Source organism: Lissotriton vulgaris, chromosome 7, assembly GCF_964263255.1.
Source record: "Lissotriton vulgaris chromosome 7, aLisVul1.2, whole genome shotgun sequence".
NCBI lineage: Eukaryota > Metazoa > Chordata > Amphibia > Caudata > Salamandridae > Lissotriton > Lissotriton vulgaris.
In genome coordinates, this window is record NC_141695.1 from 1,698,937,937 (window position 1) to 1,698,954,392 (window position 16,456).

General features: G+C 48.5%; 1 protein-coding gene across 1 annotated transcript in view; it reads left to right on the plus strand.

Annotated features, from left to right (window-relative positions):
• MRGBP (MRG domain binding protein) overlaps positions 1–16,456 on the plus strand; it is a 123,916-nt gene that overhangs the window by 81,699 nt on the left and 25,761 nt on the right. The window contains exon 3 of the mRNA XM_086932829.1: positions 12,111–12,192. Coding sequence (XP_086788955.1) covers positions 12,111–12,192 — 82 coding nt within the window. The remainder of the gene's footprint in view (positions 1–12,110; positions 12,193–16,456) is intronic.

A 16,456-nucleotide genomic window follows, 5' to 3' on the forward strand; every position in this document is an offset into this window, starting at 1 on the left:
GCTGCTTAATTTAAACAACTGCGTGGTTCAAAATACATACGCGATAACTTTCGGACGTATGTATTGCTCACTGAAGAACCTGTAAGAAAAATGAATAAACAGAGTTTAAAAACACCTCGCCCTTTTCTCCGGGAGATCGGGGCCATGTAAGTCCTTCATGATGCACGTTTTCGATACATATACATGTATATATGCATACTTTATATGGTGCTTTTTGCCCCATATTGGTGCGTGCAAGCTCTCGGGTCCGGTGTCTGCTAGATAAAAACACGTAAGGTGATTGTGACGTGAATTATCTGTACCAACATTCAGAAGTGACTAACTGTGACAAAGACGGTGAACACACACTACAATTAACATGAAAGTAAAAAATCCCAAATATTTACATTTGTAGGTGCTAAATAGCACGTCATGGTCTCTGAGGGGGGCGGTGTCGCCTCGGTGGAAGCAATGCTGTAATTACGGGATTGATAAAGCACGGTTAGTTTTTAAGAAAGAAACCGAAGGTTATGTGAGCGGCAGGTTTTTCAGAGACTTTGTTCTCTTTTCTCTGGCAGGAGAAACGGGGTGGTTCACTTACTTCCTAATCAGCAACGCCGCGCGGTATTACCTAGCTGCTTCCCCTCGGACCGCATCTTAGCATGTGTTCCGAGGGCACAGTTTTTGTTTCTTTTCGTTTCCGGGTTGAGTCTAGACCGCTTCGTGTCAGCGGCCATATTGGGAGGATGCAAAAGGTCGTTACGGGGAAGTCTTTTTTCCGTTTCATTAGTTCTGGTTTTGAAATTGAAAAGAGCAAAAATTAATATTAGAAAGGAGTTTGGTTTTATCCTGCATTTTGCGCGAAATGTCTTTTTTTTTAATTCACAAGTGGAGAAGGTGTAAGGATTTCATAATACAATATCTCCTGAGATACGTAGATGTTAGCGTAATTATTCAGAGTAGGTGGAAAATTATCTCAGTTGTGGACTAAATTATATTTAGATGTTGATCATGCTTATTTTGTTCATATATCTGAGGACTTTTCTGGGTCCTATATGTTCTGTTTGGGTTCTATTTCTGTACTGTTCCAACCACTTTTGTAGGTACATTTTGTGTTTCAGATTGTTTGTCTTAATGGTGGAATGCACCCCAGGGTATATCATCGTTCAGCCCATGTACATCTGTTTGGAGCTTGAATACCCAACGTTGTTCGTGTTCATGAAGGGTTTTTTCTAAGTTCTCTTTATTCTTAACGCATTCCAAAACCACCCATCTCAGATCATTTGGTGTATGATTTTTTTCAATAAAATGGTTGGTCATGCGTGTGGTGGATCTCTTGCACCAAATATTACTTCTGTGCTCATCTATTCGAGTGCTGACTTTCCTTGAGGTCATGCCCACATAGTGCAAATTGCAGGTGCCAGTGATCAGATAGACTACCCCACTTGTATTACAATTTGAAAAGTGCTTGAGTTGCCATGTGGTATTGTTGTTAAACGTTACAGACTTAGTAACTGACGTCAGGTGACAAACACTGCAATTGTGGCACGGGTAATGACCGTTTGGTAGTGGATGAAGTCTATTGGTGCTTTCAGATGGATTTGGTCGAGTATGGACCAGGTAGTTTTTTTAGATTCATCCCTATTCGATGACTGAACATCGGTGTTGGGATGTTGAGATCGCCACTGTTCAGTATGGTCCAATGTTTTTTAACTATCTTCGTAACATGGTCAGATACTTTATCAAAGGTTGTGATGCAAAAGGGTCTTTCATTTGTTGAGGGGTTCTGGACTTTTGGTTCTAAAAGGGCATCTCTGTTGTTGTTGCTTGCCCTTTTGCTGTCCTCCTTTATTACCTTCTTTGGGTAATCCTGTTGTTTTAGTTTTTTGCTCAATTCTTCAGCTTGTACCTGGTAATCCAGCTTACTAGAACAGTTTCGTCTCAACCGTAGGAACTGTCCGAACAGGAGATTTTGTTTTAGGTGTCTCGGATGGAAGCTGTTGTAAGTTAAAAGGCAGTTTCTCGATGTTGGTTTGTGGTGGGTAGTTGTTAATGAGGTTCCATCTTTTGCCCAGATGTTCAGGTCCAAGAATACCAAATGAGATCTGCTCATTGTACTGCCTAGAACTCACAGCAACCCCCCCAAACATACCACCCAGGCAGCGTCCAATATCCACAAAACACATGACTCTGCTTCAACAGGAAGTTCTAGAACTTCTACAAAAGGATGCTATTCAAGTAGTTCCTTTTAGCGGAAAGGGGAACAGGAGTTTACTCCCTGTACTTCCTAATTCCCAAGAAGGACGGGACATTAAGGCCAATTCTCGACCTCCGGCCCCTCCACCATTACATACAATCAGATCATTTTCACATGATCACTTTACAACAAGTACTCCCACTACTACAACAGGGGGACTTTCTTTCAACACTAGACCTAAAGGACGTCTATTTTCATGTTTCTATGAATGTATATCTAAACAACTACTCCCTAAACCACGACTTCCAGAACCACGAAAGCTTTACAACGAGCTATGCTAAACCACTACTTTTATTATTTTTTTTACAACTACTTCCTAAACCACGAAAAGAATCCCCTTGTGACTGGCCAATAGATGGCAGTATTGTAATAACAATACTTCCTTTAAATATTTTTAAATTTCTCAGTACCCATTTCTTAATTTATTCTACGTATATTTTAATATATCCTAATTTTTTTTTAAACCTGACGAACTCCAAATTATTCTATGTTTTTGTAAATTATAATATTCTAAAATATTAAAATGTATTTAAATACGAAACATCAACAATATCTATTTAATGATATCGATTACCATGCTGACTGGATGATGGCTGGCTGCTTCCCCATGTTCTTCAGACCCCGTCATCCAGAGATCTCTATTCAAGTGTCAATTTGGGGGTGGGGGACGTGCTACAGAACCATGGAGAGATAAGACACCCAGAACCAAGCCAACTGAATTAGGCGATCTGGCTCCTGAAGTCTTAGAGTTCGGTTACTTAAACCTACCACCAGACTGTATGAACATAATTCAAGAAGCTAGGAGACCCACTACCAGAGCATGTTATGCGGCTAAGTGGAAAAGATTTGCAATATATTGTAACAACAATCACATTGATCCACTGGATGTTTCCATCCAAAATATTATTTGCTACCTTCTACACCTACAAAGGTCCAATTTGGCTTATTCTTCCATACGCCTGCATCTGGCAGCAATTGCAACCTATTAAAATAGAGATAGATGTTGCCTATTCTGTAGAGTACCTGCAATAAAAGCATTTATGGAAGGATTAAAACGAATAATCCCACCTAGGTTACCGCCTGCTCCAGTATGGAACCTAAATGTGGTCCTTACAAGACTTATGGGACCCCCTTTCGAGCCTTTACATAAGTGTGAATTGCAATTCCTAACATCGAAAACTGTTTTCCTTGTTGCCATCACCTCTCTCAGAGTTAGTGAAATACAAGCATTCACAATAGAAGAACCATTTTTTCAAATACATCCTGACAAAGTGGTTCTTAGGCCCAATCCTGAATTCCTTCCAAAAGTTATTACTCCTTTTCACCGTAACCAATCAGTAGAGCTACCAGTGTTTTTTCATAAACCGGACTCTGTTGCAGAAGGGCTTTACACACCTTCGATGTTAGAAGAGCTCTGTTATACTTCACAGACAGGACTAAATCCTTCAGAAAGACAAAACAACTATTTGTATCTTTCTCTCCCCCACACAAGGGCAATCCCATCTCTAAAGGAGGAATTGCCAGATGGATTGTAAAGTGTATTGAAATATGCTATCAAAAAGCTAAACGTACACTAACGGTTCCTACTAGAGCGCATTCCACTCGCAAACTAGGAGCCTCTATGGCTTTCTTAGGAAATATACCACTAGAGGACTTTTGCAAGGCAGCAACATGGTCTACAATACACACCTTCACTAAACACTATTGTGTTGATGTGCAAGCCAAGCAGCAAGCTACAGTAGGCCAAGCTGTCCTTGGAACACTATTTCAGTATTCTGCAACGGATACAAGCGACCACCGCTAGGGGAGACACTGCTGCACAATCGATGCTAAGTGTACGATCTGCAGCTCATATGCCTCGAATGGAAAATGCTACTTACCAGTATGCATTTGTTCTTGGCATGTAGAGCTGCAGTCGTACACGCCATCCCGCCTCCCCGGGACTTGTATCCATTCCAGTACTCATCTTACTTAGATGCACATGCATGGACATCCTTTCTCTTTACTTCTACTAACTCCATCATTTCCCATCATGGCGAAAAACAATCTGAGGATGGAGTCGATGACCATGCGCAGTATTGTCCAAGGGAGGAGTCACCTATCTCGTGACTACAAAGACTTCTTCCAAGAAGACAACAACCTGCAATCATCCGAGCCCAACACCAGGTGGCGATCTATTGCTAAGTGTACGACGTGCCAAGAACAGATGCAAACTGGTATGTAGCATTTTCCCTCTTTGTCCTCGTGTTGTTGCCCCCAGTCCCCCCCCCCCTGCCGTACTTCTGCTTTTTCTTGAGCTGCTCGGCTCCGGTTGCCTCCCCTCTTCCCTCTACCCGCAGCCCTCCTCCGTCCCGCTCTCGCCTCCCCCTTCCCCCTGCCCCCCCTTCCCCGTCGTATGCTTTTTCTGTGCTGAAATGGGGAGCGGGAGGGGTTAGGAGGAGGAGCGGAAGACTTGATAAGTCCCGGTTGCAGACACTCTCTGTGCCCGCCACGATGTGCCTCTGTGAACTGGATCCGCCAAGCGAAGCATTCTTCCCTCAAGTCACATGCTCGCGCTAAGCTCTGAGGAGAGGGGCGAGGGCCAGGAGCAAGTGACCGCAGGCGAACAGCCGTCAGCCGTCCGAAGCAGGAATGCCTCAGTGCCCTGCTGGGGAGTCTTCATCGCCATCCAGATACCCACCAGGGCCAACAAAATCCTAAAGATGTCTCTGATATAAATGTGGGGAATCACTGCTAGCGCACCCACAACCTTTAGGGGTCGTCTCGTAGGCGGGGCCACGTCTGACCCAAATCCGAACATGATGACATAACGGTTAATTTCACTTTGTGTGCTGCGCTCCGACCAGAGAGCTCCACAGCGCTCGCACCGCTTCTAGGCGCTCCCAGTGCGACAAACGAGAGGATCAAAGCTGTGAGAAATAAAGACTCGCCCGGATCACACAGTTTGCAGTCGGACTAACCAGGAGCAGTTCTCGGGTTCCTGGGTTCACAGTGAGGAGAGGGCAACAAAGGACAGGCAGGCCGGGAGAAGCGACCGGGGCAGGCAGGGAGAAGGGACCGGGGCAGGCAGTGAGAAGGGACTGGGGCAGGCAGTGAGAAAGGGACCGGGGCAGGCAGTGAGAAAGGGACCGGGGCAGGCAGTGAGAAAGGGACCGGGGCAGGCAGTGAGAAAGGGACCGGGGCAGGCAGTGTGAAAGGGACCGGGGCAGGCAGTGTGAAAGGGACCGGGGCAGGCAGTGTGAAAGGGACCGGGGCAGGCAGTGTGAAAGGGACCGGGGCAGGCAGTGTGAAAGGGACCGGGGCAGGCAGTGTGAAAGGGACCGGGGCAGGCAGTGTGAAAGGGACCGGGGCAGGCAGTGTGAAAGGGACCGGGGCAGGCAGTGTGAAAGGGACCGGGGCAGGCAGTGTGAAAGGGACCGGGGCAGGCAGTGAGAAGGGACCGGGGCAGGCAGTGAGAAGGGACCGGGGCAGGCATTGAGAAGGGACGGAGGCAGGCTGGGCTGAGGCAGGATAGCAGCACGCAGGGTTCATGTGTGCAGGGGGGCTGCACCGCTGGCAGGCAGAGATAGTGCAGGCACCAGTGTGAGGATGCAGACAGGCATGTATTGAGGCACCAGGGCTAGGATGGGTGCGCGGAAGGGCGCAGAGATGGAAGCTGGGAGGCTTGCATGGATGTAGCAGGCAGGAATCCGTGTCAGGATACAGAGAAGCAGCATGCAAGGAGGCAGGGAGGCATGAATGCAGGAAAGGATGCATGCAGCTAGAAGTGCGCAGAGGCATGTATGCAGGAAAAGATGCATGCAGCTAGGAAGGCGGGGGCATGGATGCAGGAAAAGATACATGCAGCTAGAAGTCAGGGGGCATGGATGCAGGAAAAGATGCATTCATTTGCCAATAATGCCCTCTCCGCATCTTCCTGGGGTCTGAGGTGGTGGCAGCGGCTGCCCGCACAGCTCCGACATGACAATGACATCAGCGCTGTGCTGGCCCCTCCCGGGCTCCCAGACGCTCCCCTCCCATGTCTCTCCCACCACACTCGCTGCCTTTACCAATGTTTCAGCAGTCACTTTTGTTTGGGAACATTTTGGGATTTTGATTCTTTCGGTTTGGGCCTCCCACGTTCTATTTTATCTGTGGTATAAGTTTATGCTCATTTGTCCTGACCTTTGACCTATGTTTTTTACCCTTAATGCTCCGATCTTTGAATTTGACTTTGAACTTGTGCTTCTAACCAACCAATGCCATTTGCTTTCTGTTATCTGGTTCTTATTTGTGACAGGCGCCTGCGTTGTCCTAGTCGCGACCGCTATATGTGTGTGTGTGTGTGTGTGTGTGTGGAGCTCTGTGTGTGTGTGGAGCTCTGTGTGTGTGTGTGTGTGTGTGTGGCTCTGTGTGTGTGTGTGGCTTGCTCTGTGTGTGTGTGTGGGGGGACTCTGTGTGTGTGTGGCTCTGTGTGTGTGTGTGTGGGGGGCTCTGTGTGTGGCTTGCTCTGTGTGTGTGGCTTGCTCTGTGTGTGTGGCTCTGTGTGTGTGTGGCTCTGTGTGTGTGTGGCTCTGTGTGTGTGGCTCTGTGTGTGTGTGTGTGTGGGGCTCTGTGTGTGTGTGGGGCTCTGTGTGTGGGGGCTCTGTGTGTGTGTGTGGGGGGGCTCTCTGTGTGTGTGGGGGGGCTCTCTGTGTGTGTGGGGGGGCTCTGTGTGTGTGTGGGGGGGCTCTGTGTGTGTGTGGGGGGGCTCTGTGTGTGGGGGGCTCTGTGTGTGTGGGGGGGCACTGTGTGTGTGGGGGGGGCTCTGTGTGTGGGGCTGTGTGTGGGGCTCTGAGTGTGTGTGTGGGGCTCTGAGTGTGTGTGTGGGGCTCTGAGTGTGTGTGTGGGGCTCTGAGTGTGTGTGGGGGGCTCTGAGTGTGTGTGGGGGGCTCTGAGTGTGTGTGGGGGGCTCTGAGTGTGTGTGGGGGGCTCTGAGTGTGTGTGTGGGGCTCTGAGTGTGTGTGTGGGGCTCTGAGTGTGTGTGTGGGGCTCTGAGTGTGTGTGTGGGGCTCTGAGTGTGTGTGTGGGGCTCTGAGTGTGTGTGTGGGGCTCTGAGTGTGTGTGTGGGGCTCTGAGTGTGTGTGTGTGGGGCTCTGAGTGTGTGTGTGTGGGGCTCTGAGTGTGTGTGTGTGGGGCTCTGAGTGTGTGTGTGGGGGGCTCTGAGTGTGTGTGTGGGGCTCTGAGTGTGTGTGTGGGGGGCTCTGATTGTGTGTGTGGGGCTCTGAGTGTGTGTGTGGGGCTCTGAGTGTGTGTGTGGGGCTCTGAGTGTGTGTGTGGGGCTCTGAGTGTGTGTGTGGGGCTCTGAGTGTGTGTGGGGGGCTCTGAGTGTGTGTGGGGGGCTCTGAGTGTGTGTGTGGGGCTCTGAGTGTGTGTGTGGGGCTCTGAGTGTGTGTGTGGGGCTCTGAGTGTGTGTGTGGGGCTCTGAGTGTGTGTGTGTGGGGCTCTGAGTGTGTGTGTGTGGGGCTCTGAGTGTGTGTGTGGGGCTCTGAGTGTGTGTGTGTGGGGCTCTGAGTGTGTGTGTGTGGGGCTCTGAGTGTGTGTGTGTGGGGCTCTGAGTGTGTGTGTGTGGGGCTCTGAGTGTGTGTGTGTGGGGCTCTGAGTGTGTGTGTGTGGGGCTCTGAGTGTGTGTGTGGGGGGCTCTGAGTGTGTGTGTGGGGGGCTCTAAGTGTGTGTGTGGGGGGCTCTAAGTGTGTGTGTGTGGGGCTCAGTGTGTGTGTGTGGGGCTCAGTGTGTGTGTGTGGGGCTCAGTGTGTGTGTGTGTGGGGCTCAGTGTGTGTGTGTGGGGCTCAGTGTGTGTGTGTGTGGGGCTCAGTGTGTGTGGGGGGCTCTGAGTGTGTGTGTGGGGCTCTGAGTGTGTGTGTGGGGCTCTGAGTGTGTGTGTGGGGCTCTGAGTGTGTGTGTGGGGCTCTGAGTGTGTGTGTGGGGCTCTGAGTGTGTGTGTGTGGGGCTCTGAGTGTGTGTGTGTGGGGCTCTGAGTGTGTGTGTGTGGGGCTCTGAGTGTGTGTGTGTGGGGCTCTGAGTGTGTGTGTGTGGGGCTCTGAGTGTGTGTGTGGGGCTCTGAGTGTGTGTGTGGGGGGCTCTGAGTGTGTGTGTGGGGCTCTGAGTGTGTGTGTGGGGGGCTCTGATTGTGTGTGTGGGGCTCTGAGTGTGTGTGTGGGGCTCTGAGTGTGTGTGTGGGGCTCTGAGTGTGTGTGTGGGGCTCTGAGTGTGTGTGTGGGGCTCTGAGTGTGTGTGTGGGGCTCTGAGTGTGTGTGTGGGGCTCTGAGTGTGTGTGTGGGGCTCTGAGTGTGTGTGTGGGGGGCTCTAAGTGTGTGTGTGGGGGGCTCTAAGTGTGTGTGTGTGGGGCTCAGTGTGTGTGTGGGGGGCTCAGTGTGTGTGTGTGGGGCTCAGTGTGTGTGTGTGTGGGGCTCAGTGTGTGTGTGTGTGGGGCTCAGTGTGTGTGTGTGGGGCTCAGTGTGTGTGTGTGGGGCTCTGTGTGTGTGTGTGGGGCTCTGTGTGTGTGTGTGGGGCTCGCTGTGTGTGTGTGGGGCTCGCTGTGTGTGTGGGGCGCGCTGTGTGTGTGGCTCGCTGTGTGTGTGTGTGGGGGGGGCTCGCTGTGTGTGTGTGTGGGGCTCGCTGTGTGTGTGTGTGTGTGTGTGGGGAAGGCTCTGTTTATTTGTGTGTGTGGGGCTCACTGTGTGCGGGGCTCTGTGTGTGTGTGTGTGGGGGGCTCTGTGTGTGTGTGTGTGGGGGGGGCTCTGTCTGTGTGTGTGGGGGCTCTCTACTACTCTCTAATGTTCACCTACTGCCATTGTAAATGATAATACCATTTATTTATGGGGTTTTTTTAAATGAGAAAAAATGTCATGAGCAATGCCAATAGCTCTACCTTTAATAATGCCGAGACCATTGCATTGTAAATGCTTGTTTAGGGTGGGGTCTGCAACAGCCTTGTTTGTGCTTCGTTATTGGACTGGAGGTCTTTCAATTTGTGCTTTCGACAAAGCACTTAATGTGAACCAAGATGGAAGTTTGGTTCTGCTATCAGCACGTCTATTCACAAATGATTACATGTATGGATGGGAATGAGGGAAACTACCCTCAAAAGGATTTGGGCCTTGCCTTCTAGGCAGATGGCAGCTTTCAGTAGGCCATCTTCAGGCATCTAGTCGGTTTGTAGAGGTGGTGCATCTTCAGCAGTTAGCTCTGGATGCGCTCTTGTAGACCAAGATGAGATTGCTGCACATTGAAGTGGCATTTGCATTTTGTAGGCCAGTATAGTTTTAGGAAAGCGGGAATACCCACATAGTTCTTGTTGCAGTAACGGAAGTACGCCAATGAAAGTCACAGCTACTGGCGAGGTAACCCCTCTGCGTGGTGTTATTCAGCTGAATTTGGTGGCTAAAACTCGTTCCCGGTCAACGCCAAAATATGGTAAGTTGTTAAAGAATACGAAGACGCCGATCTTCTTCACATTAGCAGGTAAGTTTATTAGGCAAGGCTTCAGCCACTGCAAGGAGCAGCGCATCCTCAGAGGTTCGATCCACAACTGACAGAAGCCGATCGAACCCCTGCAAATGGACACTCCAAGCATGAGGCCAAAGAAATGCATCATAAGGCAAGTAGAGAAATACAACCCACTACAGTCCGTATTCAAGAAATAATCAGCAGGGCATTGGGCCAGAATAATTCGCATCCATCTGCCAACAGTATTATAATTACGGATTATTCTTTCGTTTGGTATTTGGCTGTTGGCACCTTCAAATATTCTAGAGATGCTCAGTCGGGGAGGCGATGCAATTGGCTCAGCCAAATAGGGGAGCCTTGGCGTTTCTAGATCCAGCACAGGAGTGTCAAGAAATGTGGTGCAAGCTTTTCCCACCGCTCTGGCTGGGTTTATTTTGCACTTAATTGAAAAACCAAGCCTTCCACTATTATTGATCAGACCTAAGTCTCATTGTGTTTTTTCTTTTTCGGTGTGTTATATCCACCTGTCTTGTTAGTAGATGGTGTTTTTATCTAGTTTGAGAAGGAAGAGTATGTTTATCTGTTTTAATGCCTCTTTGTCCAGCCTGCTTGTGACCCAGAAAGATTTTCTGCAGTTCACTCGCACCCTTCTGCCATAACACGCTTGAATGGGTAGGGAATGCTAATCCAAAGACTTGCGAGAACTGCAGTGGATCACGGAGCTCTAGCGTGTATTTAACGTTTTTATAAAGAGCTGCATGCCACAATCGTTTCTTCAAAGCACTGTTTGTACTTGAACAAGGTGTCCTCGTAACGGTCCTTGCACTGCACTGCACTTATGGGTCTTGGCCCTTTTATTGTTATGGCGTCCAAATAAGCAGCACTCATCCCACTAACAGTGATTTAAAACCATGAAAGGCCTGTTGTAATTAAAAGGAGTCCAGTAGTCCAGGTGTAGATTATGTAGGATGTTGATTAGGTAGTTATCATGAAGAGCCCCCACCAGGAGCAGCCTTCCTGCTTCTCAGCCCACTCTCACTGTCTCTCTCAGACCTCCACATTCCACACCATCACCACACACCAACGTTCCAGACCCGAGTCTCACTGGCTGAGCCGCAGGTATAACATATCTCCCTTCTTTACCAACACTAGAATAACATTAGCGACTACTCCATGCCTGTGCAAAATAGCCAATACGCGAGGCAAGAGAAGTGCATGGAAATAACAGGTGGGAAGAAGTCGCTCACATATTTCTGAACTCCGTAAGTAAACATATTGCAATTTTAAATATAGAGATGGTACACATCAATATCAAATGTAAGTTATTAATTGGAAAAGACCATTTATGCTAATCACCATAAGTAAACATATAAATGTATTCAAAATACAAGCAAGTAATTTGTTGAATGCAAACCTATTGCCATTATAAATGTAGCGACTGTACATGTTAACATGTCACTATTATCATACACTCAATAAATAATGCACTCAATAAATAAAACACACACCTTGCACATCTTCTACCTTATCATTAACAAAGAACACCATACACTCTACCACACCACAGCGCCTCTACCAAACCCCTAATGCACAAACATGCCAGCTTGCCAGACTGACATGAAAGAAAACACCCAGGGAAGCAACCACCGTAGGTGCGGTAGATAACATTCATAGGGGAAAAAAATCACAGATGATCACACCACACCCACCCTTATACCACACTTAAAACATCACCATTATAAGTGGGAGACTCGCACACGACCACCCCACTTTAACACAGCAATGGTTGACAAGAGAGACTTATTCCCATAAAGTCATCTCAACCATAACGCCTTTACACCAACATTCCACACCCCAGTCACACTGGATGAGCAGCAGGTATAACAGGTCCCACTCTGTCATGGCCTACTCTAGACCACAATACAAGGTGTCGGACAGTATCCGACAGATAACAGGCCTGTTGACACAGGCTTTTGGTGAATAAAACAATGTGCAGGTAGTAAGGGTTAGGCAAGATAGTAAGGGTTAGCCAAGATACTACGGTTCAGACACTCAGGGCTGGGGTTTGGCCTATGTGTGCAAGGTTTGTTCAACCAGCTTTGGGTTGCAGTTGATGTAGGTGTTTAACTTCATCATTGTTATTTTCTAGTGCCCTCATGTGACACAGAGGTTTTTCTAACACAACTATTGATTGTATGGGTTTATTGCAATTTGTGTTCGAATTTCACAGCCCCCCCCCCCCCATTTGAAAGCATTTATTACAAGATTTGTGCATTATTTGTTTTATTTACTTTATTCATGCTCGTTTGTTTCACATGCCCCCATTATCTTCAGCTCTAGTTGAAAGATTGTCTAATTGCACCTTTCTTTTGGACCAAATGCCTGTTTTCATTGTTTCTCATTTCAGCACGAGTCTGAAATCCTTCCATTTCCCAACTCCGAAAAGAACTTTATCCTCCCCGATGAGATTATCCATGAACTGAAGGAAGGTGAGTGTTGCATTTTCTTTAATGATACTAAGCACAACCTGTGATGCTTGGGGTCCAAGGAGGCTCTGATGTTTATGGAAACACTCCCATGGATGGCACATTGCGTGTAGAGAGATGAGCATCTTTCGGTGCACTAATAATTGGTATCCTCATTATCCAAGTCAAGGATACTCATTTAATCACCCTCCAAAGATCCGAAGATGAAAGGCAGAGGCTTCGCATCTTTTGATTAATTCAGATTTGTAGTCTGTGGGTCTCTATAGTGAATACTTAAATCACTAAGCTATCTTAACCTTCTCCATGCTATACATGTGTCTTTTACATCAAGGGCCATTCTTTATTATATTATGCCGGATTTCATTGAATACTTTGTCGTAACAGGCCTTGCAGTATGTCCGACACAACCTGGCTTCCTTACGTTAGGTCTAGATGTGTGATCAGCTATCAAAATATGCAGTAAGTCTGAGAGTCTGGTGCTGAAACCAGTCTATATTACAGCTTTTATCCATCAAGTTTTTTTTTCCCAATTCCGTTGTTGAGGATCCTTTTCTCCTCAAGCGCCAGGCTTTTCCAAAAGCTAATTGGCATAAAGGCAACATTTTTCTTTTTTACTATCTAAGGTACTGTTCTCCTTTAAACGATTTCCCGTTGTGTTAGTGATTCTAAAATAGGTGATTTTTCTTTCTGATAGATACATCTGCCTTGTGGATTCCTCACCTTGTGAATATCCCCCTGTGTTAGCAACGTTCGGAAAATTCTTTGTAGAAAGCCGGCGTGGACGACGTCATAGGAGCACGGCATCGCGCGCGACTCCGTCTGACGTCACCGACTCCTTATTAGGCCTACGTCGGCGTGATGACATCAGTTCCATTTTTTACGCTTCGTCGACGCGAACGGTTTCTGGGATCTTCCGTGTTTCAGATAGTAACTTGTTGCTATTTTGTGTTACTGTTTCTCTGTCAAGTGTCTGTTCTTCGTCGAGGATGTTGTCGAGGAAGACTGAGTTCAAACAGTGCAGATCGTGTGCCAGGATGATGTCTATTACCAATCCGCACGACGATTGTTTGTGGTGTCTTGGATCGGACCATGATGTCAAGACCTGCCGATCCTGCTTCAAGATGAACCCAAAGGCTCTACGAGAACGTGAGGCGAAACTTCTGCTGGCTAAGGTGAAAGGAAAAGAAGCTGGAAGGTCTTCGAGGTCAACATCTAGACGTTCGAGGTCAAAGCAGAAGTCTCGATCGAAGTCGAGATCGGCGTCGAGGTCCAGAGTGAGGTCACGGTCCAGATCGAAGTCGGCTTCGGGTCATGCCTCGGGCTCCTCGAAGAAGAAGCACAAGAGGAGGAAGCATAGCTCAAGACATCACTCTGCCAAAGAGTCTTCGCACTCGAAGAGGAAGTCTTCTTCTCTTAAACACCTTCACCTGAGCGATCTCGTGAGGTTTCCCTGGATCCGGAGCAAGAACCGAATCCGGATTCGCGTCATTCTTCGGTGCATGAAGAAGATGAGGACATTCCTCGGGCACCGACTCCGGTGGGAAACCCAGAGGACCAAGAGAGCCAGGAAGAACCGATGCCGAGCAGCTGATGGGTTCGTACCCTCCCTTTCCTGGTCCTGGACAAAACCCCTCGCATTTCCTTAATGCCATGTTTGGCGTTTATGCAAGGGCAATGTACCCCACTGGTGCACCGGCTGGTCCCATGGGTCCGTTGTCTTTTAACTTGGGTGTCCCTCAAGCTTATGCTCCGGCACCTTTTATGCCGTTTATGCCGACGCCTTATACACCTTGGCTCGTTACGGCGCGGCCGAGGTAATCGACTCTGCACACGGCTGGATCGAGGTACGACGCACTCCGCACTCGAACTGGATCGAGGTACGACGCCGGTTCGAGATTCTCGTCCTCCAGCAGTCCCGCCTCCTCATTCGGAGTCGTCACCGGATCCGACGACTTCGATTCGTCTGGAGTGGTCGAGGCGCAGAGCTCAACGCCTCATGGAGGAAAAGGAGTACGAAGATCCTGAAGTAGAGGAAGGGGAGCTTCTGGATCAAGGGGACTGTTTTGAGGACCTACATAGTGCTAGTGGCCTGGAACTCTCTCCTGAGTGGGGTTTGCCATCAGTTTCTGATGCACCATCTAAGGACGTGGCATCCTACCATGTCGTCATTAAGAAGGCTGCGGAGCTGCTTAATCTGACTTTACCTACCGTTGAGTTCAAGCCTAACATCCTCCTGGAGGTTTTGCATTCGCCTTCCTCTATTATGGAGCCTACACTCCCATCCACTGAGGCTTTGATTGAGCCAATAATGGAGGTCTGGAAGAGACCATTGACTGCTCCTGCGGTGTCCAGGTCGGTGGCAAGATGTTATAGGGTGGCACCTGGTGACCCTGAGTTTGTCTTCGCATCCTTCATCGGAAAGTCTGGTTGTGCAGGCCGCTTGTTCCAACATGTCTGCAGGTTCTTTTCCACAGGTGCCAGCAGATAAAGACTCTAAAAAATTGGACCAGTCTGCAAAAAGATTTTCTCCTCGGGTAGCATGGCTCTTAAATCTACCAATGCTACTTGCCTGCTGGGGAGATATATTCATGCTTTGATGGACTCTGTGAAATATCTGTCAACTAAGCTTCCGGAGGAAGATCGAAAGAACTTCAATGAAGTAGTCTCTGATACACAGGCAGCGGCCCACCAGGTTATTCAGAGTGGCATGGACACGACTGACTCTGTGGCCAGGATAATGGGCTCTACTGTTGCCACGAGAAGAGCTGCATGGCTTAAGTCATGTGAATTTTCAGCAGATGTACAGTCTACTCTAATGGACTTACCATTTGACGGAACTGACCTCTTTGGAAAAAAAGCGGATGTAGCATTGAAGAGGTTCAAAGATAGCCGGGCGACGGCAAGATCTTTTGGCCTGCAGGCTAGAGGCTCTACCACCAGGAAGTTTAGGGGATTTGGTAGATCCACTTTCCGTCCCTATAAACAAGGCCAGCAGCAACAGCAGAACCCATTGTATAAGTCTTACAGAGGTAGACAAAAGAGTCGTGCTCGAGGACACCAAGCCTCCTCCTCCTCTACTTCCTCCTCTAACAATCATTCCCCACCCGCAGCAGCAAAGCAGCCCTAGATCCGCTATTCCGGATCATGCGGGTCCAGTAGGGGGTCGGCTTATCATTTTCTACGGGATTGGGAATCGGTACATCAGATCTTTGGGTTCTCAATCTCGTAGAAAATGGGTATGCACTTCCTTTTCAGGAGTTCCCTCCCAATTACCCTCCTTGCCAAGGTTATTGTTCGGAGGACCACCTGCTTCTCCTGCAGGAAGAAGTCCTGGCACTGTTCAAAAAAGGTGCGATAGAGGTGGTTCCAGAGCAGGAAAGGGGTCAGGGGTGCTACTCTTGATCCCCAAGAAGGATGGCAGGTTACATCCAATCCTGGACCTCAGGATTTTGAACCTCTATCTCAAACAGGAGAAGTTCAAAATGCTCACACTTGCACAGGTTCTTCAAGCGCTGATGGAAGAAGACTGGATGGTGTCGATCGACTTGCAGGATGCATATTTTCACATCCCCATTCTGAAGTCGCACAGAAAGTATCTCCGTTTTACGGTGGGATCGCAACACTACCAGTTTGCGGTCCTTCCGTTTGGGCTTACTACTGCGCCTCGAGTTTTCTCCAAGGTGATGGCAGTGGTGGCTGCACATCTCAGAAGGTCGGGGATTCCAGTATTCCCGTACCTGGACGATTGGCTGATCAAAGCGGAATCTCCAGAGACAGTGCTTCGTCATCTGCAGGTGACAACTCAGTTGTTACATAGGTTGGGTTTTTCAATAAATGTACCCAAATCTCACCTGGTGCCCTCCCAGCGCAACCTGTTCATAGGTGCGGCACTGGACACAACTGTGTGTCATGCATTCCCTCCTCCTCAAAGGATTTGCGACAAAAAGAAAATGATTCCCTTGTTTTGCAATGGAGCGGTCGTTCCAGTCCTGAAGGTTCTTCGCCTGCTCGGTCTGATGGCTTCTTGCATTCTATTGGTCAACCATGCAAGCTGGCACATGAGGGCACTCCAGTGGTGCCTCCGCAGGCAGTGGTATCAGCACAACGGAGATCTCAGGGAGTCAGTCAGGATCTCGAGAAACTGCGGCGGATCTGTCTTGGTGGAGCGTGGAAGGCAATCTGTCTCAAGGGAAGCCTTTTCAAATACCTCCTCCGGTGGCCATTGTTTTAGCAATTAAACCAGATAAAAGTATTAGACTATGTGTGT